The 26163-nt window shown below is 33.4% G+C and overlaps 1 protein-coding gene across 1 annotated transcript; it reads right to left on the bottom strand.

Annotated features, from left to right (window-relative positions):
* Window positions 1-788: 788 nt before the first annotated feature.
* LOC128558318 (orexin receptor type 2-like) lies at window positions 789-25826 on the bottom strand. The gene is made up of 5 exons (XM_053547245.1): window positions 25152-25826; window positions 3510-3879; window positions 1680-1830; window positions 1199-1311; window positions 789-943 (listed from the first exon to the last, which is right to left on the bottom strand). Exons 1-5 carry the CDS (start codon window positions 25545-25547, stop codon window positions 789-791), a joined length of 1185 nt encoding a protein of 394 aa, XP_053403220.1. The 5' UTR covers window positions 25548-25826.
* Between the last annotated feature and the right edge of the window lie 337 nt (window positions 25827-26163).

The raw sequence follows: 26163 nt of genomic DNA, 5'->3' as shown, positions 1-26163 counted from the left end.
TGACTTATAAAAGATTGCTAAAAATACAGCAAAATTTAGCAGCTACGAAACTGTCCGGTTTGGTGGTCGTCCGGATTTGGTGGTCCTCAACCAGTAGAGGTAATACACTCTTCCTTAGAACTGACTTAAGCCAAACACATTAACAGATGGACTTTGAATAGACCCCATGGTCTTAAATGGTCAGAAACAATAACAAGACTGGGTCCAAAAAGGTGGCAACTTAATACTGTTTTGAACATTAATAGTATCTCTAATGTAACTCTCTGGAAGATGTAGAACGAGAACAGAGCTACTAAATGTTTGGTAACGATGAGTAAAACGTATTTTCCAATCTAATTATTCCACATTTTGGATCTGATATTGTCTTAACTGAGTAATTCAAAACTATTACAATACATTTATATCGCATTCGAATAAGGCAACTGTAGTATAAGAAGAAAATTAAAAAGTCAAAGAAAAAAACATCGTCTCGTCAATACATACATAACATCATTGAGTCGCAATATCATCAATATATTAAAGGTTGGATGAATGTTGTCATTCTAAATATGCACTGACACCAACACTTGTCGTGACGTATAGATCAACTCTCAATTCATTTGTGTTGTGTATGATTGAAAAGAGATCATTAGCAAAGAATTAAGTTTTCTCGCGTTTTCACTAACGTTAAGTACGAGCAAAGTATTTACAATAAATTTGTCCAAGTATTATTCTTGTCATCAAAGGGCTTCTGCTAAATGTACCGTCGTACAGTAGCCACTTGTGAAATACACAGTTTGATGAAGATATCAGGTGCTGATATTACGACTAAATCTTACTCCAACACTTCTACTTCCGGTAAAAGTCATGTGATAAGAACTGGGTCTCTGCCAATGTCTTCGTTTTTTCTTACATCTAAAACACGATTGCACTGCAACTTTTTTGAACGCTTTTCTAAATGACTCTGAAAAAAACATCAATCATTTTAATCTTAATTTCATTTCTTTTAGGTTGCAAAATGTATCACTACTTTATTAATTATTCCTTTTTCAGATGTTTATTTCTCGTTTTGCGGATTAACCCTAATACTGGCACAAGTGTGCAATTAATTCCGAGATACCGCTGTATATATTGCGTGGGGACTTTGGATTTTTGTAGATATAATAATTATATTACAGAAACAAAGAATCCAGCTTTAAATTAGAACACAAACACATACCACTCATGAAATTGTAGATGACAGGATTAATGCAGCTATTGAAGAATGTTGCCCAATGTGCAAACAGGGCAAATATCCGTTTATTTGGCACGTTCTGAAGTTGTCCGGTATATCTGTTAAATACAATTACACTTATCGTTAACACTAATTTAAACACTGATTGTAACGTACTTTGCACGTAATTTAAAGTTCACAAGATGTGATGATACCGAGTTAAACCTGTCGTATAAGAAAAGTAAAATTTTCAGTGATATTTCAAATAAGATATATTCTGACTACGTTATCTATCATCTACGACACAAAAATCGAGCATATTTCTGCTTCGATATAGGTTTCTAGTTTTATCCATTTACAGCTACTTGTAAAGGAGAAATCTGATCTGTAATATGTCGATCAAATATGAAAGAACACAACATAAAACATTATCATTGTGCCATTTTACATTGTAATAAAGCGTAAAATAAATACAGAAATCCTTTACCTTAGTATATTTAAAGTATGGTTAGGTAGAAAACAAAGTGCAAACAGCATAACAACTGCCACTAACATTCGGACAGCTTTCTTTCTACTTTCAGTTTGTCCAACATTTTGATGTACTCTTATACCACCACCGATCATTGGTTTTCTAGCTCCTGTAAAAGAAAAATCAAGTAGTAACAGTCACGTTAAATAGAACAAACCCTGCTCATACCTAAACGATATAGCGATTAATTATATACCTATATAAAGCCTGTAAAAATCGGCATGTATTTCACACGTAAATATGAACAGTCAGAAAAAATCCGTATTGTACCTCTTGTATTGTATGTTGCCGGACTTCTTTCATTGATATGCATGTCCCGAAAAAAACTTCACTAAGTTCAATTGTAACATCGATAAACATTGAAGATTTCGTTCAATAACAATACACCGAACAAAAAGGTGGAGCTATATAATAGAAGGGTCATTATAACAGTAGCTAGATCTGGGATTTGTATTCGGCTCCCGTGGATTTTGCAAGATCGGATTACACGCGGCGCTTGCGCGCCTCTTGAGATCCGATCTAGCAAAAATCAACTCTAGCCGGATACAGAATCCCAAATTGAGCTACTATTATAATAACCCTGTTGTATGGTGTATGCACAAAATATGCATTACGACCGATAGTAAAACATACAGGCAACACACTAAGACAAAACAAAAGGAATACGGAAGTGTAACGCCTTTGAATGGTCAGTGGTGAAACCCCATTACTGAGTTCAAACTTGCGACCAAATCTCATCCTTAATCCTTACGATGTTCCAAAGTTGAAGGAGCGTATGAATAAATAATCCTCACTAGTTACACCCCTTACATTGGAGACATAGCAACAAAATTGTCAAAGTACTTATACTTTGACAATTTTGTTGCTATGTCTTATGAACTTGTACTAAAGCTGCTGCTGTTCAAGAACTGCCTATGGTGGAGTACACCACCACAGTTTCATATAATCTGCTCCAAACGAGTGAGAAGACCAAGTGTCAAATTCTTAAACGGATGACTACCAGACAGGCGATATGTCTCATTTGGTCATAACTTTTTCCATGTTTTACAGTTGTAGCGGGACATTGCCGACATATTCATGCAAAGTTTGCATACAAAAAACAAAACAAAATAAAAGGAGACGCTTCGATACACCTCGTTGAAAAAGTGTCTTTCAATTACTGTGAAATTTAAAAACCTAATATAAATTACAACTATAGTAAAATATAGTAAATTTTTTACACAATTGTACTGACAGCACTGCTGAAACAGTTTACTGGTATCATATACTCAGTTCCAAAAGAAAATGTGCACTTTTTAAGTTTAAATATTTCAAAAAATTCCCCGACGTTTTTGTTTCATTTTTTTCATACACTAACTCTCAGGTATAACTCAAAATCTAAAATGCACATCAATGTGTTCACGAACTGATTTAAATTTTGGTACCAAACATTATAAGTTTTCGTGAAAATAACCGAGAAAAAATAACAGAAAACTAAGTGCACACTTTCTTTTGGAATTGAGTGTATGGATTACGTTTTTCAACATAACTACACGCTCTTGCAAACCGTATTAATAGAAAAGAAATATATATCATATGTTTCCTCAATATGACTGGACAGCGTGCCCACTTAGCTTAAAAGGACAACGCAGATCAAATAGTAGTTCGACCATGTGTTCGATACCTTGACGATGTGTTTGTTCTCTCATACGATTTGATGAAATACAATGTGTCTTAAATCAATCGTCTTCCAGCTCAAACTCATAATTTCGTCCTAATATTGAACTGTAAATTTGCTATTTAACTTACTTAGCTCAATAGTTTCAGATGTGTTGCTTCTCCAGAGGACTAATGCGATATGAATATAATTGAAGGCCATGACAGCTATAGGCAGGAAATAAAGTCCAACCATCAAACAAATCTGGAAAATAACAATGCTTTCATCGTCCCACAAAGCTGGATAACATGCTGACAACAAAACAGTGTCTGATCGTAAAGGTACTACTGTTGATGTAATAAGTTCTGGAACGGCGACACCAACTGAAGCTAACCAGATGATAGCAATGATATATCTCGCGCGTCTCACGGTGCTATGGAAACGTAGAGGGTGACATATGGCATACCATCTCTCGACGGATATGGCACACAGTGTCATCACAGATACTGATATAGTCAATGTCTGAAAATAGTGTAAAACAAACATATCTAACTTTGATACTTACATATTAATTGTACACGATGCCTATAAAAAATAAATCTCATTCATACAGACATAATTATACAATATCCTTCGCATACCTAAGCAACAAAAGCATGTGACATATAAATACCCAAAAGGAACTTTGTATTTGCCTTATTGCACCACAAATTAAATATAGATGTGGACAAGTTTGTCGTCATGTAAACGAATTCTATTTTATGATATTTTGACACCTGGCATTTCATAGGGTTGTATAATACTAACCAATAATAGAGTCTTGCATCTGGTTATCGTAAAATTCATATTTGAACTAGAGATGCTTTTGAGAAAAGCGCATGTCTCCCACAACTGCCTAATCATCTAAATAATAAGTCAGTCTTTATATACTGTTAACTGAATCCACATGTGCATGCGCTTTCTTGACACCAAAAGAACCCCTATACTACTAGTAGTATATGGGTCGGTTTGGAGGTAAAACTACGCAAGAAATCTGAGTGGTTTCGGTAATTCAAGGGCCGTAATTCCTAAGTGCCTAGACCGATTTGACTAGTTATCAAACTTGGCCGAGCACTTATTAGCAGACACATTTTGTTGAAGTTTGGTGAAGATCGGATGAGAAATGTTCGACTTAGAGTGCGGACAAGCTTTGTGACAGACAGACACACAGACTGGAGTAAATCAATATGTCTCCCACACCACTATGTGGTGGGAGACATAATTACTAATTACAATCAAACTTGATTGAAAAACTACGTCTATTAAGAGACCACTTGCATGAAGATACCACTTTTTCAGTTTCTCTTGAACAAAATTTAATAATGTTGTATTACATGTAAGAGACCATTTGTGTAAAGAGACCACCTTTTGTCTTTCCCTTCGGTAATCCCTTAATGGAAGTAGTACTTTACAGTAAATGCATATTATACAGAATTTGGCTCAAGATGATGAACGATTTACGAGCAGATAACAACTTTAACTTCTGCTACATAACTTCCCTTCTAAATTAAGTGTATGTGCATTTAAAGCTGCCGGAAGGTATTATTATAAGGTACACGTATGTGATATTTAAAACATGACCAGTTCTGTCTTTTTTTGAATTGTTGAAGGAGTTGTGGGAAGTTTAAGGGATGCTTAAAATATCAGCATATGAGATATAAGATACAATTCAGTGTTAGAACTTTTTGGGCGTATTAGAGAGGGAAAAATGGAGATGAAGGTTGGAATGAAGGAATTTAAAAGACAACAGTACATATTATATAATTAAAACGTGAGAAATACAAAAACATCTTTTTGTTTTGCTTTTCGGGGGAGGCTGGGGGGGGGGAGGGGGAGGGTTATAGAGGTTGGACTTTAAAGTTGGGTTTGAAGGATAGCAGGACTTAGAAACATTGAGTTATAAGTCGAATTGAGATGCGTGCAATTAAACATCAACCAACACAAATACAAAATCTGACCCGTTTACCTTGATCTTTTAGGTACTGCACCTAAACCAAAATATGTCATCTTACTTAATTAAGGTATCGGACCCCTAATAGTAATGTTTAAAAAATAGTATTTGCTAGGTATATTCTTAAGACTGACTGTGTTTCGCATTGTTTTGCAAATTTTAAACAACTTTTAACTGCCGTGTTTTTTTGTATTTTTTTTTATTACTTATGGTATTTCCTCAAGCTCAAGTAGAAACAAATTGCAAAGTGATAGTCACTGTCCAAAACGTTTGCCGATAATTCATTATACCAATAATTTTGATAAAAGAAACACCAAACCATTGGTAAACAATAATAGACCAAAAAAATAAAACTGTCAGTATCAATATTTTCCAGGTTGCTTCAAGTAAACGGGTTTAATGGGACAGAATTCTAACTCCAACATTGAAACATTATGGCCGAGTGCTGTGGGTTATAAACTTTGCTTACTTCTTTTAAAAATAATCTAGGGGCAGAAGTAAAACCTACCTACATTTCTTTCACAATTTGTAATCTAAAGAGTAAAGGTGAAATAGAGAACGTTTACCGCATGTAACTCAGTATTTTTAAAGATGTCTAACTCTGTCCCCTTCTGTTTCTGAGGAAAATTCACTTTGAACAGCAAGAAATTGCTTATCAAATGAAAAAATCCACTTTTGTACAATAAAAATAAAAAGAAGTCTTAAAAAAAAGTATAAACGTATTTCGAAAAGGAGATACTCTATTACGGGTCTAATACCTTAATGGTGGTTATAGCCCCATGTGGTTCTGGGACGATCTATGTATGAAAAGAATTGGAACCACTGCCTTACCCTTGCTTGATCGTAAGAGACGACTAATAGGGTCTTAACACTTGGTTTTACTGTAACTCTTAGATTCCAGCAGGTATGCAAATTTTGATTCCATACCTCGTGTTTTTATTTCGATGTAAATGAGATGTTAAACCAAAATTTGTAGTCCTGTTTGGCGCCATATAACCTATACTGTGTTGGTGCGCAGTAAAACCCAAATAAATAAATAAATAAATAATGATGATTATAAGAATAGCAGTGGAAGGTACAGTGAAATTGTAAAGCCTGACATAAAAACAGCCCTGTTAAATATACAGCCACGATAACCGTAACCATTAGAACATTTGTACCTAAACTGAAGATAAACACTTCTTAGAAAGATCAATTGTAGTATGGGCAGTAGTCAAGAAGAGGGGTCTGTCATAAATCTCAGACCTACATGCATCTTTGAATCTTGCGGTGACGCAAATGCAATCACAGCGTCCTATCGTCGTATTTTGATATCATACCAAATGTTTTGATGTGGAGGCATGAATGCGTGTCCGGTTATTTAAACATTTTTTCTATTATTCTAGTTCTTTAAACGATGTACACGATCAAAGAGAGCAAAATGGCGATATATATTTTACTAAATTGACTCTTCTGCATATTACATGTTTTATTTTTATTATTTTGCAGAAACATGTGACAAAGTATATTGATTGTTCGTTAAATGTACCATTAAGCGTAATTGTTCTGGATTTATAATGTTGTCTGTGTATTTATAACAAATACATTAACCAAGCCGTCCAGACTGGCTGTCCTGATGTTTGCTTAATAGATGATTTCCGATCATTTGAATGGAAGTTAAATACGTCTTTTGTTGACACAATTATTTACAGCATACAATAATTGATCAAAGATCAACCACACACAATGTTTTGTTATGTAGGTTTTAGCGTCACACCGATACAATTATAGGTCACTGGCAAGCTTTTAATGGCGACGGAAGACTCCAGATGTCTCTCCTTGCATTATCTCATCACAAGCGGGCGCCTAGGTAGAACCACCGACCCTCCGTAAGCTAGGTGGATGGCTTCCTTACATGAAGAATTCAACGCCCCGAGTGAGACTCGAACCCACACCGGTGAGGGGCAAGTGACTTGAAGTCACACACAAGGGGGTTTTCCGGACTATAATAAGAACATGGGTGTCTATCTTTGTATAGCGAGTACTGTAGTATCAGCATTTTAAAGTATGTCATAGATAGGGAACTCTGTGAAATAGGCTACCTGTGATAAGCCCTTAGATATTGAATCACTCTAGTCTTGGCTCCGGCATTAATAACATCTCTACGTAGTTCAGCAATGAAAGATCAAAATTGTAGCGTCGGTGGTTCTAACCAGGTGCCCGCTCGGGATTACACTATATCATACAACATAGCTCCCTATTACATTGTACCATGCCAAATTATATCATTAATCATACTATAGCATGCCCGGGAATTTAAATATGTAGGACGGGACTATCAAAATATTGGTCACAAATTTGATGTCCGTGCTCTACATTTAATCTCACTCTGAAATTCATGCAAAGGATTTGACAGTTATATTCGAAGAACAAGTTAATACAATGTAGGTTAAGTTAATTCTAATGCACTTTTTCTTGGTCCAAAAAGTAGATGTTTGACAAAAGCTAAACGTTCGGAATTTGATGAGTAAACTGGAATAGAAATTTGTGCGAAAGTAGAGTCCAACGCTTGCATTGGTATTTTCTAAATCAAAGGTCCTTTTGTGACATTTTAGTGCTACAAGGACACATTTTGCCAAAAGCAAAGTCAGAGGTTTTTTTTTAACTTTCAAAGTGATATTAAGGTATCCAAGTCCAAGGAAAACAATTCAGAAATTATCGAACAGGAACGTTTTAGGATTGTGAAAAGTGTCATTGTATTGTCAAAAGAAGTCAGTTTTGAAACCTGGAATGTGAACTCGTCTCGTAATCAATAAAAACTGATTTAGTATTCAAACGTATCTCCATGAAGATATTACGGCGAAACAATTCTGGACAGACCACAGACGAGAGATGGTGGGTCATATTTAGCCTTAACCGCTTGTTTTGTGATGGCATTATTATCTGTAATTATGTAAGACTGGGATTGATTAACGAAGCGATTGTATGTAATAAACCTTAAATAATGAGTAACCGTCGCTTTAAGAAAATGCTTTTATCCCACGTGCTCAGATTTATGCGATGCTTATTATTCCAGATCATTATTATTGTACGATATAGTGTTTCTCGGAATGTAATATGCTATCAATTTTCTTTCTTATATTCCCTTTAAAGAATTCATTAATATATAATCATTGAATATAAGAATCGTTCATTGGGTGCAGATCTGAATATCCGGTTTGAGGGTATAACTATTTAGACAGTATTGAGGTTTTGCCAAGACTAAAAAAGATACAATGTAAGGGTAGAATGCTGGTAGAATACTAATACTTAATCCTCGTCTATTTTCAAATTAGCAAACCATTATTAATATTCGGTCTAAAACTAAATGTTCATTAAAAACAATAGATTTTTTTAAACGTAGAAAAAAGTTACAAGAGTAAGTACTGATAACATATAATCTTTATTGCCATCATCTGTCTGTAGTTGATTGCCTAAAACATAACCTTATTAACATATTGTGTTTTCCCTATCAATAATATTTCCTTTATTTGTCATAATATTGTTGTTTTTTTTTTTTGTAGGAAAGAGTCTCTAAATCGGTCTTGGAAAATCATAATTGTAAATAGGCTCCGTTTGACTGAACACTTCTGTCAGCGTCAGATTACAGTACGCTTCTACTGTGTTTGTTTAATCAATCATTGTTTGAACAGAAAGCAAATACCGTTTGTGTCCTTGAAATTTGTAACATTAAATAAAAAAGGAAATTTTTCCTATAAGAACCGTGTGAGAATTCTTTTGTCGACATGGACGTAAAAGTTTATTGTTTGTGAGACTAATCGCTCTTTGAAATGCGACCTTATACTCATTATCTAAGAAAGCTTATGGCGATGATTTACAGGCATACAGAGTAATCGGTTCATTGAAAACACTTACAAGACACCCATATCTTATCTATTGTCTGCTGAACAAACGACGTCTTTTCCCACCTATGAGGCACATTATTTCGAATGAATTATTGCCGTTGGATAATCTTATCTGTCGTACGCTATCGTATATATTTCTTATAAGAATAATTATAAGCAAAATGGTCGGAAAAGTAAGAAAATATATCTATCACGTCAGTAAGGAAACCCTATCATCAGCATTTGACAAGTTTGAAAGAATTTCACATTTGGACGAAATCAGAAGGTTATTTCTTTACTTATGAATTAAGAGCGTGATTGACTGTTTCTTTTGAGAACCTCAAATGCATCACAGAGCAAATTTCACTTGTAATATTTTGCATTTGTTGGTCATGGCAAATGAAATGTGTTTGATGTAAAAGTATAATTTCTTTGATTTATTTTTTGATGATATTTAATGACACAATATTGTAAAATTCGGCCATTTTGATGAATTGTTTTGAAAATGGATTGTTATGAAACTTTCAGGATATCTTACTTAGAATAACAGCAATATTTCTTTGTAAAATATTGTTTATTTGGAATTCTGATTTGGCCCGATATTTACACGGGGAAAATACGTTTCAGCCATAATATTAGCATTATTCACCGTATCTTTAAACGGATGTATTACTGATATCTAGATGTTGCATAATAAAGCAGAAAAACAAGAAAAACTCTTCATATGGATTAGGTGGATCAAACAGTAGATTATTTTTTATGACTATTATTTTATGAAAGAAGGAAAGGGGACTTTCATCACTACATGCAACGTCTATATTATTCACAAAACGTACACCAAAAGTATACAACTGATAAACTTTGCTCACTTTTATAAGAAATGTCTTCGAGCAAATGTTAGTGCGTATTATCTCTGTCGCCACAACAGCTTGTTTAATAAAATAGCATTAGCTATATGAAACTTCGACTGACTTACTGTTTCTTCCCCTTGTTTGAACAGTTGACACTGCAATGACGTATATATAAGCCAAATTTCATTTTTCATTTCCGAATTTCTTTTTGCAACATCTATATCTCAGTAGATAAATCTCACACCTTTTGCTTGTTAAAAAATGAACATAATACACTTAAAACTACTGGGTTTGCTTTACTATATACTAGTGTTGTGACATGTAATGGTTAAAAGCGTAGACAGGGGAATCATTTGAAAGTTTTGTAAAGCTGACAAAGCGATCACAGACTGAATGCTTTCAGGTCGTGGATAGTCATTTTCCTCGTAAGTTATGGTAATAGTTTTATTTACCAGGAGTTGCTTTTGCCACGCATTTTGCTCGGTAACTGGGATAACTGTTTTACAAAGTACCTGCGCGGAGACTGAAGCTAAACAAATGCAGTTAAAATTGTTAATCTAAGTTTAAAATTACTAGTACTTTGAGGTTTCTTTAAAAGCTTTTGAATCAATAATGTCAAACTAAATCCCAGGAGTTCATAAAGTAAAGAAATTAATCAGGAGTGGAGAGAAGTTAGTTCCCACTGGTAATATCAATTACTTATTTATAGGTTTTATTGACAAAATTGATAATATGTTATCAAACAACTATCGCAAAGCATCACATTATATGATCACAGTCCATAAAATATATTTGTTAAATTTACTGTCACGAAAAATGTTCTTGTTTTATTACATGCCGAATTATAAGCATTTTCTCGAGCATATGTTTTCTCAGAGCTATCTGTTTTTTTATTTCTGTGATTATGTGGTAAGTTATTATAACAAGAGGACCATAATGGCCATATATCGCTCACCTGTTTCATTGCACATAAGGACAAGAAGCTATTCATAGTAACATAAAAGGGAAGTAATCAAAAAAATTATTGTAAGTGAACAAAATAAGGATCTGTCAAATAAAAACAGGAGCACTGCAATGCAACGCAAATGCAGAGCAATATACACACAAAACAAAGTCATATGGCCTTTGACCCCTAAGTGTGACCTTGACCTGGAAGTGAGCCATCCGAAACATGCGCTCTGCACGTCGTTTCGATTAGGTGAACATTTGTGTCAGGTTTCTTTGAAATCCTTAAAGGGGTTCAATAGTTACATAACGGAAGGAAAAAAGCTAACCAACAGACAGACAGACAGACAGACAGACAGACGAACTCCTTCAGGCGTATAAAAGGAATCGAGATCTTATAGTGATACAAGTTGTGTGCAAGTTTGGTTAAAATTAAATCAAGAATGAAGCTGCTTTTGTGCAGACAAGGTCAAAATAGCTGATTTTGGCCCTTTCAGGGGCCAAAACTCTAAAACCCATTATGGGATCTGGCCAGTTCAAGAAAGGAACCAAGATCTTATAGTGATACAAGTTTTGTGTAAGTTTGATTAAATTCAAATCATAAATGAAGCTGCTATTGTGCAGACAAGGTCAAAATAGCTATTTCTGGCCCTATCAGGGGCCATAACTCTGGAACCCATAATGGAATCTGGCCAATTCAAGAAAGGAACCAAGATCTTATGGTGATAAAATTTGTGTGCAAGTTTGGTTAAAATAAAATCATAAATGAAACCATAATCGTGCAGACAAGAAATTGTTGACACACGCACGCACGCAAATTCTGGCCCTTTAAGGGGCAATAACTCTAGAACCTATGATGGGATCTGGCCAGTTTTCGAAAGGAACTGAGATATCATGCCAATACAAGTTTTATACAAGTTTGATTAAAATTGCTTGCAAAATGTTGTCTCTACCGTGTTCACAAGAAATTGTGAACGGACGGAGGAAGGGCGATCACAAAAGCTCACCCTGTCACTACGTGACAGGTGAGCTAACAAGAGGACCATGATGGTCCTGAATCGCTCACCTCTTCCCACATGATCCAGTTTTGAGTATGACGTCGTTTTTTCTATTATTTGACATAGTGACCTAGCTTTTGAGCTCATGTGACCCAGTTTTGAACTTGACCTAGATATTATCAAGATAAAAATTCTGACCAATTTTCATGAAGATCCATTGAAAAATATGGTCTCTAGAGAGGTCACAAGGTTTTTCTATTATCTGACCTATTGACCGAGTTTTTTAAGGCACGTGACCCAGTTTCAAACTTGACCTAGATATCATCAAAGTGAACATTATGACCAATTTTCATGAAGATCCGTTCAAGGGTATGGCCTCTAGAGAGGTCACAAGGGTTTTCTATTTCAAGACCTACTGACCTAGTTTTTGATCGCAGGTGACCCAGTTTCAAACTTGACCTAGATATCATCAAGATAAACATTCAGACCAAATTTCATACAGATCCCATGAGAAATATCGCCTCTAGAGAGGTCACAACGTTTTTTCATTATTTGACCTACTTACCTACTTTTTGATGGCACCTGACCCACTTTCGAATTTGACCTAGATATCATCAAGATGAACATTCTGACCAATTTTTATGGCGATCCATTCACAAGTATGGCCTCTAGAGAGGTCACAAGGTTTTTCTATTTTTAGACCTACTGACCTAGTTTTTGACCGCACGTGACCCAGTTTCGAATTTTTTCTAGATATCATCAAGATGAACATTCAGACCAACTTTCAGACAGATCCCATGAAAAATATGGCCTTTAGAGAGGTCACAAGGTTTTTCAATAACTTGACCTACTGACCTAGTTTTTGAGGCACGTGACCCAGTTTCAAACTTGACCTAGATATCGTCAAGGTGAACGTTCTGACCAATTTTCATGAAGATCTTGTGAAATATATGGCCTCTAGAAAGGTCACAAGGTTTTTCTATTTTTAGACCTACTGACCCAGTTTTTGACCGCACGTGACCCAGTTTCGAATATGACCTAGATATCATCAAGATGAACATTCAGACCAACTTTCATACAGATCCCATGAAAAATATGGCCTTTAGAGAGGTCACAAGGTTTTTCTATTATTTGACCTGCTGACCTAGTTTTTGACGGCACGTGACCCAGTTTCGAACTTTACCTAGATATCATCAAGATGAACGTTCTGACCAGCTTTCATGAAGATCTTGTGAAGTATATGGCCTCTAGAGAAGTCACAATGTTTTTCTATTTTTAGACCTACTGACCTAGATTTTGAAGGCATGTGACCCAGTTTGGAACTTGACCTAGATATCATCAAGGTGAACATTCTGACCAATTTTCATGAAGATCCATGATTGAAATTTATGGCCTCTAGAGAGGTCACAAGGTTTTTCTATTTTTAGATCTTCTGACCTATTTTTAAAGGCACGTGACCCAGTTTCGAACTTGACCTAGAATTTACCAAGGTGAACATTCTGACCCATTTTCATAAAGATCCCATGAAAAATGTGACCTCTAGAGATGTCACAAGGAAAAGTTTACGCACGGACGCACGCACAGACGCACGGACGACGAACTCTGCGCGATCACAAAAGCTCACCTTGTCACTTCGTGACAGGTGAGCTAAAAAGTAGACAACTCGTAAGTGCCTATAATTGAACACTTCTAGTGTGTATTCAAGAGCTTTTTGATAACATATTCGGTACTCTTGATAGACCGAAATCAGATTAACACAGGAGTTGTCATATACTTCAAAGCTATTGATTTGCACGTGGTATGTAATGGAAAGTAGACAAAAGTCAGAAGAAAAGATATACTGTTATAATACGTAAAGCTGAATTTTAGTATTTTATTAAATTTCATGCATGATTCTGACCAATTAATACGCCACTCGGGGCGTTGAATTCTTCATGTGAGGAAGCCATCCAGCTGGCTTACGGAAGGTCGGTGGTTCTACCCAGGTGCCCGCTCGTGATGAAATTATGCAGGGAGGGGCACCTGGGGTCTTCCTCCACCATCAAAGCTGGAAAGTCGCCATATGACCAAAAATGTGTCGGTGCGACGTTAAACCCAACCAACCAATTAATACATCCAGTAAAGAGTTGGGAACTAAAACATAAAGAACTCCTTTACAATATTTGTCTCATCTAGTGGCATTGATTATTGAAACGTTTTAGTTTGTAATAAATGTAGGACACCCAAACGTAAAAATGGATACATACATGTATGTGATAACAGTCACAAATGTGGATAACAACTTATGTAAAAACATTCCAAAAACGCGAAACCTAATTGTTCTAAATGTAAAAATGATGCAAAAGAAAAGGAATTTAAAAGTTAAAACATAAAGACTATACTTGATGAATGAACAGTAAATATTTGACATGTATTTTTAATAACACCTTTCTGAAAATGTCATTCAGGCTATAAATTTAGTAACAGTATTTTTGGACCATAAGCTTAGCATTTGATCCCGTGAGTCTAAATAATTATAATGTGGTCATCAAAGGCTCAATGGAAATTATATTACTTTGAAATTATACTGGTGATTTTCACCAGTTAAATATAATGAATGTTGACTGGCTGTCTTGCCGAGAGGCGTAATTATTTGTGAATAAGTAAAGTAAGTAAGTAAGTAAATTCTTTATTTGTAGAGGGTAACCCATTTAGCAAAGCTAATCTTCCATGGGGCCCACCTACGACTGGAATGAACAGAATTATGATCATAGTAACAAATATTTAACAAATATTTAACAGAAATCAAAAAAGAAATTATATATGCACAAAACAAATTTGAAAATTTCAAAGCATGAATGAAATGAAGTTAGCATTAAAATCTATTCATTCATCGATCCATATAAATATTTCACAGCTTGTATTTGGTGTATAAAAATTTAACTTTGAATTAGAACGAAATGTTAAGGATGTGTTATTTGTTTGTGGCTTTTGCAGAAACATTTCAGTTATATAAGAAGGATGTAAGCCAGTTGACACTTTATACATAAACCATGCCTTCTGCAAAAAAAGACGCTTGTCAAATCTTCGAATATTAAGTACTTTTAAAGCTTGATCAAAATTTTGAAATTTGTTAACTAAAATATTGCGACAGGCTCGTTTATGAGTCTTATAATTTTGTTTGAATGTGTAAATTATGGATGTCCCCTCCAAATAAAAGCACAATAATCAAAGTGCGGTTAGATATTATGCTTTATAGTACAAATTTCGATATGATACTGTTAAAAATCTCTGATTCTACACAATAGGCAAATATATGATGCTACATTTCGCAAACATGGTGTTAATGTAATTCAAGTTGTCGACCTATTAATACATGTAATGGGAAAAAGGATGTAGCAAGAAGTGTAGTATTTGATAAAGGAGGAACCTAAGGATTAAGTTCATATAATACATTTCCTTCTTTTTCTCAGAACAGAAATTCACAACATTTTTAAAGTGATTTATTTCCTTTATTATTAAAGGAAATAGCATAAAGATAAAAAAGAATACCACAGTTTTGTAATAAATAACCCGTTCTTGAATTACATCAAAATTTATTCAGCGAGAAAGAAAATCGGACACCCCGCAGTAATTGATTTAAGTGTAACTATTTTTCTGACAATGTAGAGAAAATATTGTGATACGCTTTGGTAATTTGCTGGACTGCCACACAGCAAACAAACTTTGGTTCATTTGAAGTTCTGGCGAGAGTTGAATCTTTTAGACAACAACAGTTTTATATATTTTGTCATAATAATGTTAACAGATTTTAATGCGTAAAATTTTATTAAAAAGACAGTAGCATGTCCTTCGGTTCTGTAAATAAACAAAACAGTATTCTGGTCTATATAAAACGTTCAGTGTGATTGAGAAAAAACTCTTTCAACATTTGTAAGAATATCGTCTGTACATTTGTCCTGAACAGTGTTGTTAAATTTGTGACAGTTTTTTTTTTGGACATAATTATGTGACAAGCGTCATTTTTACATTTTAGAATAATCATGTTTCGCGCTTTTTTTTTCACGTGACTTTTTTTCACATTTGTAACCATTTTTACATTTGGTGTCCTACACATGTATTTGTATGGTAAATGCGTCATATTATGATAATATTGTTTGATGGTTTATAAGAAGTTAAATGAAGTTTGCTTGGAACTTAGATAAAACTTTCTTTTAATTATCTAGGTGAGAAACTAAGTTTAAGAGGTAACAAGGAAGAGTTGAAACATCGTATTTTACATGAGTTTGTATTATTTTGAAAAAACAAAAATTTTTTTTTCTATTCAGTAAGTTATGTTCTGCGTTTTCTTTCTGAAATTATTTCCTAGCACAAACATCAGTAGATGTCAATATTTTTTAAGTTTATCGCCCGGCTGATAATGGTATTTATTTTCCTTACAGTTGCAACTGACTTGAGTAATAAATTCTTTGTCTATATCTGCGACTATTCTATTTAGTACATTAAATGGTATGTCAACGGACAACAATATTGTCAGTTTATTTATCGGTTTTCTTTAAAGAGACTTAAGGTAAAGAATAAAGCATGTTTGCCAGAATTGTTTAATATAATATTGCAGCCATCGTCAGTAATTGTTGTAAGAAATTTATGTCAGACATTTTTTCGAACAAATATGTCATGATGAAAACAAGTTTTGCATCTTTGTGGAGAATACAGAGAAAACATTAATGTTGGGAAATTTTCCAATTTAATTAAGCTTTAAAACTAGGTCATACTACCTGCATATTTCAATTATTCCAAAGAACAAACAAAAACGTCCTTCACTGATAGTCCAGTGTTATGAAAATAATAAAAATTACTTTTTACTGGAATGTTCCCGATATCTGGTTTAAAGTGGTGCTTGTATGCGGAACATATTTTATACCTCTATTTTGTGTTTCATGGACGATACACGTAAATAGATAATTCTGACGATTTTAAGACATTTTTAAAATGAATATTGTATTACTGTTCTATTTTCTCAGGATCTGTCATTTGGTTCGCGGGGTGAGTGAAGTGGGGAGTCGGAATCAATACTCTTAAATACTAGTCGCAGAACTATCTGAATTCAATGGCAAGTGACCTTCGGTCGCCATTGTACAAGGATTATGTTTCTTACCCTGCTCAAGACGTTTTAAATGAATGAACAATTGAACCAATGACCAATAAAAATACACCTACAATATTACGAAATACATTGCATATTCTGCCAATTTAAATGCACACGTATGTTGTTGGTGTTTAATGAAAGTATGAACATTCTTTTCATTTATATCTAAATCTATTTTCACTTTGAAAACTTAATGCAAGGTAGGATCATTGAATGGGGCGTCAGTATTGGTAAAAGTACAATAACATATTTGAAATTTTGCATTTGTTTAAAAAACAACAACATTTGGTCAAGTTATAACTGCAAACTAAAGATGAAACTTGGTATCTTGAATTCGAAACTTTCGGGCGTTTTAATTAGACGTCAGTGCAAAACCGCCTTTTTGATATTTTGTGCACTTGATTTCGGGACAGGACTTGAAAATGTCTTCGAGACAGTCGGAATTACAAGCAAACGAAGTCCGACATAACGAATTTCAACTGCATTTCAAATGTTTGTTTTTTTACTGATAAAATGGGTATGTAATCAAAATACGTTTCTGAATATATTGAAGAGCAAGCTTTGATGCAGTTCATGAGGATTTCGTTCTCGATATACAATGTGAGTAATGTACTTGGATAAAGATGCTGCACTCGATGCATCTGTTAAATGCTATATATCTCTCGATTTTGAAATACAATTGAAACTCGGTATCTCTAACTTCCGAGGGTTTGAGCGTTTTACTTCTAGATAACCAGAATTCATTATTTTGCGCATGCGTTTTCGGGATGAAGATTGAAAAGATCGCCGAATTTTGGAGATAGACGAGTCCGAGATATGGAATTTCAATTTCAACTGTATTGAAAACCGATGTCAGAGACGCCAATAATGTCAAAATATTTTTCAGCTTAATAATTTGTTTTATCACATGTTTGACGTCGCGGGAGCTCGCAGGTCAGTTTTCAGTTAATTAATCATTGTGTTTATTTATCTGTTATTGATTTTGGTAGATAATCCTGATAATTCATACAAGTGATATGCATTCTGTTTACATGCGTAGGTCATTGTTGGTATTTACTACTCAAGCAAATTTCGTAATATCGGAGTGTTTTATCCATTAAGTTTTGACCTAAATGACTTTGTTTACTATTATTACCGATCAGATATTGCAAAATTCTCAAAAGAAATTGATTTGGTCAGCCTTAATTACTTTATTTTTGTTTTCGATGGAATTTTCATTAGTTGGCCAGAAATGTTATATAATAATTACTTTGTTTACCTGTTCAGCATATTGTTGTTGTTTACAATTTATACAAAATGAATCACCGTTGAATGTTTTATCTATTAGATTTGACCCTAATTATTTTGTTTGTTTCGGTAACAGTCATTTATTTACGAAAATACACAATGGTGATTGATTCTACATCTGTTGTTTACTATTATGTGAGTACATAATGGACGTTTTGATTGACATGTTTTTGAAATTGCTTCGAATATTTTGAAATACTTGTAAACATGTTATTGCGTTGTAGTTCGTAAAAAAGGTATAAATACTCAGAGAATTAAGAGAAGATAGGAGAATGGGGAGAGGAGGACTGAGTCAAGAGAAGAGAGGACTGAGTTAAGAAGAGAGAGACAGAATCAGGAAGTAAGAAATGTTTTACAAAAATGGGATCGGATAATAGCAGTTCGGATCGGTTCAGATCAGCTCGGTTAAGTTCGATTTTTGGGCTCGGGTTTAAGAGCGGGTTAAAATAACTGTGGAAGTTTTAGAACGGACTATTATGTTATAGAACTTTTGGACTTAAGAATAAAAATTAATTAAAAGTTTGACGCGGGAAAATACTATTTAAAAAGCTGATGTATTTATACCTGAATTGACTGTTAGTATAGTTTACGTCTGTATAACCTTGCAAATAAAACCGAGTGTGAAAAAACTGCTGACTTTCTCCATCTATGCAACCAGTGGTGGTGTTACATGGATCGTTTCTGGTGCACATGTGACCAGGATTTCAGCAGAACATTTTGAACGAACAAAAAATTTGTCGCAGATATCACAACGGAAGTACTTTAAGGAATACAGCTTGAAAACTACATTTGGAAGTATTGAAACATCAACTACAGAACAGAAATTCATGCAAAGATATAGAATGAAAAATTAACTGTTTTACTTGGAAATTTATTAGTACATCAATGACGGATAAAACAACGAAAGACCTGAAGAAAACGAATCTGGTATTCATTACATGGGGAAATATTGTTGCATCATCATTGAATTTAAAGTTCGGAAGCGCAGAATGCTAATAATAGAAAGAAAACTGATATGAAAAATGGAAAAGGACTATTATGACAAATACGGGACTACTGTCGGAGCTGGACAAAGAATCGCGAAGAGACAACAAGTCGTTTTGAAGACGTGCAACAGGACTTTGCTACAGAAAGAAGCGGCTTCATGAACTCGAGAAAATGTTTCTAAGAAGGAAGGGAGATATATAGATTCCAGGAATTCATGTAAAGTAATATCTAAGGAAGGAAAGAAGATGCAGAACTCTAGAAATAAAATGAGGTTAGTGACTGTTCCAATTTGTCCTCTTAACCATAACGGTAGCTGTTCGGAATTGCAGGAATTCTCGTAATTGTTGCAAGTTAAGTTTCAGTAAAAATAATTAAAATTCTTTTCTTGTGAAATAAGGTAGAAATAATTTTCTCTTGAAAATAAAGTTAAGACACGTAAGTATAATTAGTATTTTTGACAGATGCAAGTTGAATCAAATAGGATGGCTCGGAATGTTCAAGATTTCTTTTTGTTTTTAAAAGTTATAGAAGCAGAGATTATTGACGATAAACTCTTATTTACATGGATACAGATCACATTTTTTTTTGTTTTTGGTTTTTAATTTCGGAAATACTAGAAAATGAAAATCAGCTCATCTTTTTTTATATAAATTCGAATAACCAATTAAATAAAGAAATGTTGACAGATGAAATTATCATTGTGCAGCCTATTTTTTATTCAGGCAGGAGTGTAGAAGTATACTCTGAGATCAAAGAATGTTGTATAATTCATAGTTAAGATGCGGGTAAGTCTTAAAACGTGGATCATACATGGCATAGGGCATTAATATACTGTAGATATATATGAGACGGAAATAATGTCTTAGAGCGTGAGTAACGCATATATATCTTATTTAAGATGTAAGAAGTCTTAAAGCGTGGATAACGGGCAGTATAGAATTTATAGGGAATATGACGTGTGTAACGTCTTCGGAGCAAGTGTAATGCTCAGCTTTTGGGAATTAGTCGCCAGTAATGCGATTGTTGTAAAAAAATAAATGTAGAGGATTTTGTTCTTTGAGTCAGAGGGATTTAGTTGCTACTTTGCCTGAATTATTAGGGATGGATGTACAAGAATAATAAATATGATGCACATTTAAGATATGAGGCACTTTTAAAACGGGACGGTTTTAAGTTCACAAAACCTTATTTTTTTAGGGAGAAATAAAAAGATGAGTAACTATGTTTAGATTCTGAAGATGATTTCTTGAGCTAAATTTTTCAAGGCAGGGCATATAAGAAATTTGAATGTAGTTAACGATAATATTCCGAACAGTTACCAGTGGTTTGCAGAGATTCTGAACAGTCGTAACAAATAAAAGGCGATGCAGCTTTTAGCAGCAGACGATGTATGGTAAAACATGTTTAAAGCCGTCAAAAATAAAAGTTGAAGAAAATCATATGAAAGCTTATATGAATACAACACGGAGAGATAACATTGTACCAGCGTAAACAATAATAGCAAATCATCACAGGAAGTACAAACGTCATCCGAAACTAATATGAAATATTCTATGATTAATTCTTGGGAAAAATATGCTGGATTGTGTTCATATCTTGAAAGGAATATTCTAGAGACGTGTTTCTTTTTGTAGATGTGTTTTTTATCTTATAGAAGTGTTCCCTTATAGACGTGTGTTTTTATTCTTATTGACGTGCTACCTTTTAATAGACGTGTATTTTTTATCTAATAGACATGTTCCCTTTTATAGATGTGAATCCTCAATTTTGTGTGTTTGAATTTGATTGTTATAGCTTTAGAAAAATGAAAACGTCAATAGCAACAGTGACATGAAAAGATAGCAACGGAGACTTGTAAAATGAAGCCGGATGAAAAATGGAACTGGACAAAAAATCAATGATGCCGTGAATGATATTATGTCATGTCTGTATTTTAAATGTTTTTGAAGAAATGCATAAGAAAAAAAATACTACATAACATTTGCTTTGCAAATATGTAGAGTGAGGTAAACAAGTAACAGGTTATATATTTCGCTTGGTTATCAAAATTGTTGAAAAGGCAGTTTCTTTGAATATAGGTGCAAAAGTAAAGTTTTCATAAAAACTGAAAACAGTGTCTGAGATAACAGCTTGATAGTTTACTTCTGATGCTCCATAATATATTTATCAAAATTATCTATAATAGGTGAATGCAAACGTAAGATAACATCTGAGAATCTTCATTATTATGAATATTTTCGATTGATTAGGATAGTGATGTAACACAATGATAGCTCGCAGGTCAGTTTTCAGTTAATTAATCATTGTGTTTATTTATCTGTTATTGATTTTGGTAAATAATCCTGATAATTTTTACAAGTGATATGCATTCTGTTTACATGCGTAGGTCATTGTTGGTATTTACTACTCAAGCAAATTTCGTAACATCGGAGTGTTTTATCCATTAAGTTTTGACCTAAATGGCTTTGTTTACTATTATTACCGATCAGATATTGCAAAATTCTCAAAAGAAATTGATTTGGTCAGCCTTAATTACTTTATTTTTGTTTTCGATGGTATTTTCATTAGTTGGCCAGAAATGTTATATAATAATTACTTTGTTTACCTGTTCAGCATATTGTTGTTGTTTACAATTTATACAAAATGAATCACCGTTGAATGATTTATCTATTAGATTTGACCCTAATTATTTTGTTTGTTCCGGTAACAGTCATTTATTTACTAAATTACACAATGGTGATTGATTCTACATCTATTGTTTACTATTATATGAGTACATAATGGACGTTTTGATTGACATGTTTTTGAAATTGCTTCGAATATTTTGAAATACTTGTAAACATGTTATTGCGTTGTAGTTCGTAAAAAAGGTATAAATACTCAGAGAATTAAGAGAAGATAGGAGAATGGGGAGAGGAGGACTGAGTCAAGAGAAGAGAGGACTGAGTTAAGAAGAGAGAGACAGAATCAGGAAGTTAGAAATGTTTTACAAAAATGGGATCGGATAATAGCAGTTCGGATCGGTTCAGATCAGCTCGGTTAAGTTCGATTTTTGGACTCGAGTTTAAGAGCGGGTTAAAAATAACTGTGGAAGTTTTAGAACGGACTATTATGTTATAGAACTTTTGGACTTAAGAATAAAAATTAATTAAAAGTTTGACGCGGGAAAATACTATTTAAAAAGCTGATGTATTTATACCTGAATTGACTGTTAGTATAGTTGACGTCTGTATAACCTTGCAAATAAAACCGAGTGTGAAAAAACTGCTGACTTTCTCAATCTATGCAACCAGTGGTGGTGTTACAGTGTAATAAAGCCATTAAATAAAAATGATAATACACTAGTGTAATAAAGCTTTGACGTCGACGTCGTTTACCGTATAGGATACGTTGGTCAAATTGACTTGTTTATACAGTAAAAGAAAGTTGAATTTTTGATGTTTCGACAGGAATAGCTAACATGTGATAAAAAGAATATTACATTTGTGACTTTCCACATTTAATTTCACATAACCAACTTTTAGTAACATCTCGAAACCGATAAAGCGGGACAGTTCTACCTATCATAAAAATCAATAAAACCAATAATCCAATATCATCGCTATCGGACGGATTCGTTGATTTCCGTACTAATTGTTGTTGTTGTAGTAACACGGGGGTGTGGGGAGGGGGGGGGGGTCGATAATTAACATATTTGGTCATTATCTGATGCATTTACAGGCGGGCGGTTTGCTAAATTATGTACTTGAATTGAATGACGTTTTGGTAATTATTAAAGTGAAAATCAGATCAGATTCTGGGATATCCTTGCTAGAATTTAAGCCATTATAATATTTTTTTGTTTCAAAGTGAAGTTGATTAAGCTTTGTATTATAAATACGGAAGTCGAAAAATTATATAATACTTTATTAATTGTCAAATAAAAGTAATATTTTAGAATATGAATATGTTATCTAAAATATTTAGAAATCGTTACATTTTATACATCGAACACATAGATTTACTTTCTTTTTAATAGATGAAACATCATGCTAACGTATATCTATGTACAGAAAAGAAATATTTACGCACAAGAAACTGTCTGTAAATAAAATAAATATTCAACAATATGAATATGTTATCTAAATTTTTTAGAAAGCATATATACTTTATATACTTCCTCTATACGCGCTTTCTTTCACATATCATCAACATTAGAATATGAGTTTTTGATTCTAAAATATTTTCAAAATTCTAACCAGTACCGTTTTTTGATTTTCATCGTAAAAGGTAGTAAAAACAGCAAATTCTCATGTATTTCCATAACATAATGTTTGTCAGTAATTAAGTTTTGAAGCCTTCAAATATAGCATTTTTTTCAAGACATCTAAAAAGTGTTTTTATTGTCGAACGATCTGGAGGCCGGTCGCTTTAAAGAAAAAGAAATATAGAAATAAGACTTATACTGTTAAAAGGAAATACTTAACCCTTACCATGCTGAACACGATAATGGTTCTTCCTTTAAAATCAGTGTAGATCATGATCAGCATGCACATCCGTGCAGACTGATCATGATTTGCACTGTCTGCCATTCAGCCAGTATCTTTTTGGTATGCACCCTTTTCGTAATTAATAGTAATGTCCAAATTGAAAGATAGACAAGTTCATTATTGTAATTTAGCATGATAAGGATTTAGTTTCTTATTTCGTGCCTAAATAAAAATATCATATTTGCGTGACATGAATAAGTACTGCTGAAAAATACTACTACCATAGTATACTTTAACTATAAATATATTGTTACAGAAAAAAACAACATTAAATAACAATAACTTCAGCAATATCTCAATTTTAGAATAACAGACTTAACTAAGTAATAACTTAAGCTTTTTCGTGAAATTTAGGCCGGGTTCTTTACTCAGTAAATATTTACGGAACAACTTTGTTAACGATGTGAATTCTAAAATTTGTACTGATTCTTCCTAATGTCATACGATTCATGAAATAAGGGTAAAAATCGTAAAAACAAATTTCATGAAAGAAAGGGAAAAGACTATATAAAGACAGAAGAAAGTGAAAAACATATATTACAACGCAAAAACCATAAAACAATAAATATACATCTCACTTATAGTAAGTGGGGTAACATAGCTTTTATGACCCGCCTTGAAACAACACTGACCGGATATTGTTTACCCCTAAGCAATATTTTAATACTAATAAACTTTGATAATGTGGCAGTTGACCTCAATACAATCGACACTGTTTATTTTCCAATACAGGTAAATCCAATAATTGCTTTACAATAGATCTGTGACGGATTATCTTTGAACACCCCTTGACTTATTGGACTCAACTGCCACATTATCAAAGCTTATTAGTACACAATAAAAGTCAAAGGGTAATTTTAAGATATTTGTTACAATTATATCAAATAATAGATATCGCAATTTTTTAAAACGAATGATTAAAGAATGTACCAAAAAAAAACATGCATTAATTTAAGAATATAGAATAATATATACAAAGAAGAGCAGAGCCTCGCATTTTATCATTTTATTCAACTCGTTTAATAAATTCAGTATGAAAAGATACTCATGTAATATCCTCTATAACCAGGATTTCAGATAGATATTCATCTTCCCGTTTGTTTGGCTTTGAATAGATTTTCAAATTTACGGGGAAGTATTATTTTTGAATTTCATCAGCTTAGTCTGAAACTTAAAACATATAGATCTAGTACAAATGTACACGATTGTAACTTACAGCAAGGAATATATGCAGTTTACAGGGTATAGTCCCAAGAAACCACGTCGCTGTCACATCTACCAAAAGTGCCGACGGAAGACAAAATATAAGTATTAATAAATCAGCTATTGATAAGTTCACCATAAAAATATTTGTAATTGTTCTAAGGTCCTTATTCCTCCAGACAGCAAAACACACTAATATATTGCCTACTACACCGATGACAAACGTTAAAGCGTAAGTCACAATAAGAATCCATTCTATTGTCTGTGGGTAAATATAATCGTACAATTCCTGTATAGAAATTTCCTGTTCCGTAAAGGTAGCCAACGGTGTATTCAATGACCCAAAATTTGTTTCATTCGGGTTTAATTCTGAACAATTGCTAACAATTGTTGAGGTATTATTCTCCATTTTGTTACATATATACTTCCGTTAAACTGCTTCAACAGAATTCACTTGTTTACTAATCCAACTATATTTTGAAATTTCGCTGCTGATATCATTTTATCTATAAACTTTCGAGTTTAAATCCTTTGTTCTCAGAAGCACATAATTTACCACTTTGTTCATAAAACAATTGAAATAAAAAACAGCTTTTGAGCCCAATAAATCACAAGCAAATCCTCTTCAATCTATGATATATCAATAGAAAAAAATCTGTCCATTACATTCTGGTTTGCGATTTAAATGTTTTTCTCCGCTGTATTTTATTCTATTTCTGAAGTGCGTATTGGTAACTGCCCTCAAAAAACTGTTTCAGCTGGCTGTGAAATTCCGATAGGAGAAGCAACTAGTGTTATATAAATGCACTAACAAACGTTTTTAACAGTCTGATACTAGAAGCCAGCTGCTGTTAGATGCTGCTACACAGAATATTTATTCATTATACTAATTAAACATGAAACTATAAATAATTTCATTTAATATTATATTCATGACACTGTAGAAGAATTTTAATTGAAGTTTTACAATTATGCATTTTTTAAATATTCTTTATTACCGGGAATGTAACTGTTGTAGTGTATTT

This window comes from Mercenaria mercenaria, chromosome 7, assembly GCF_021730395.1.
Source record: "Mercenaria mercenaria strain notata chromosome 7, MADL_Memer_1, whole genome shotgun sequence".
Lineage (NCBI taxonomy): Eukaryota > Metazoa > Mollusca > Bivalvia > Venerida > Veneridae > Mercenaria > Mercenaria mercenaria.
This window is presented reverse-complemented; position numbering and strand designations above follow the sequence as displayed.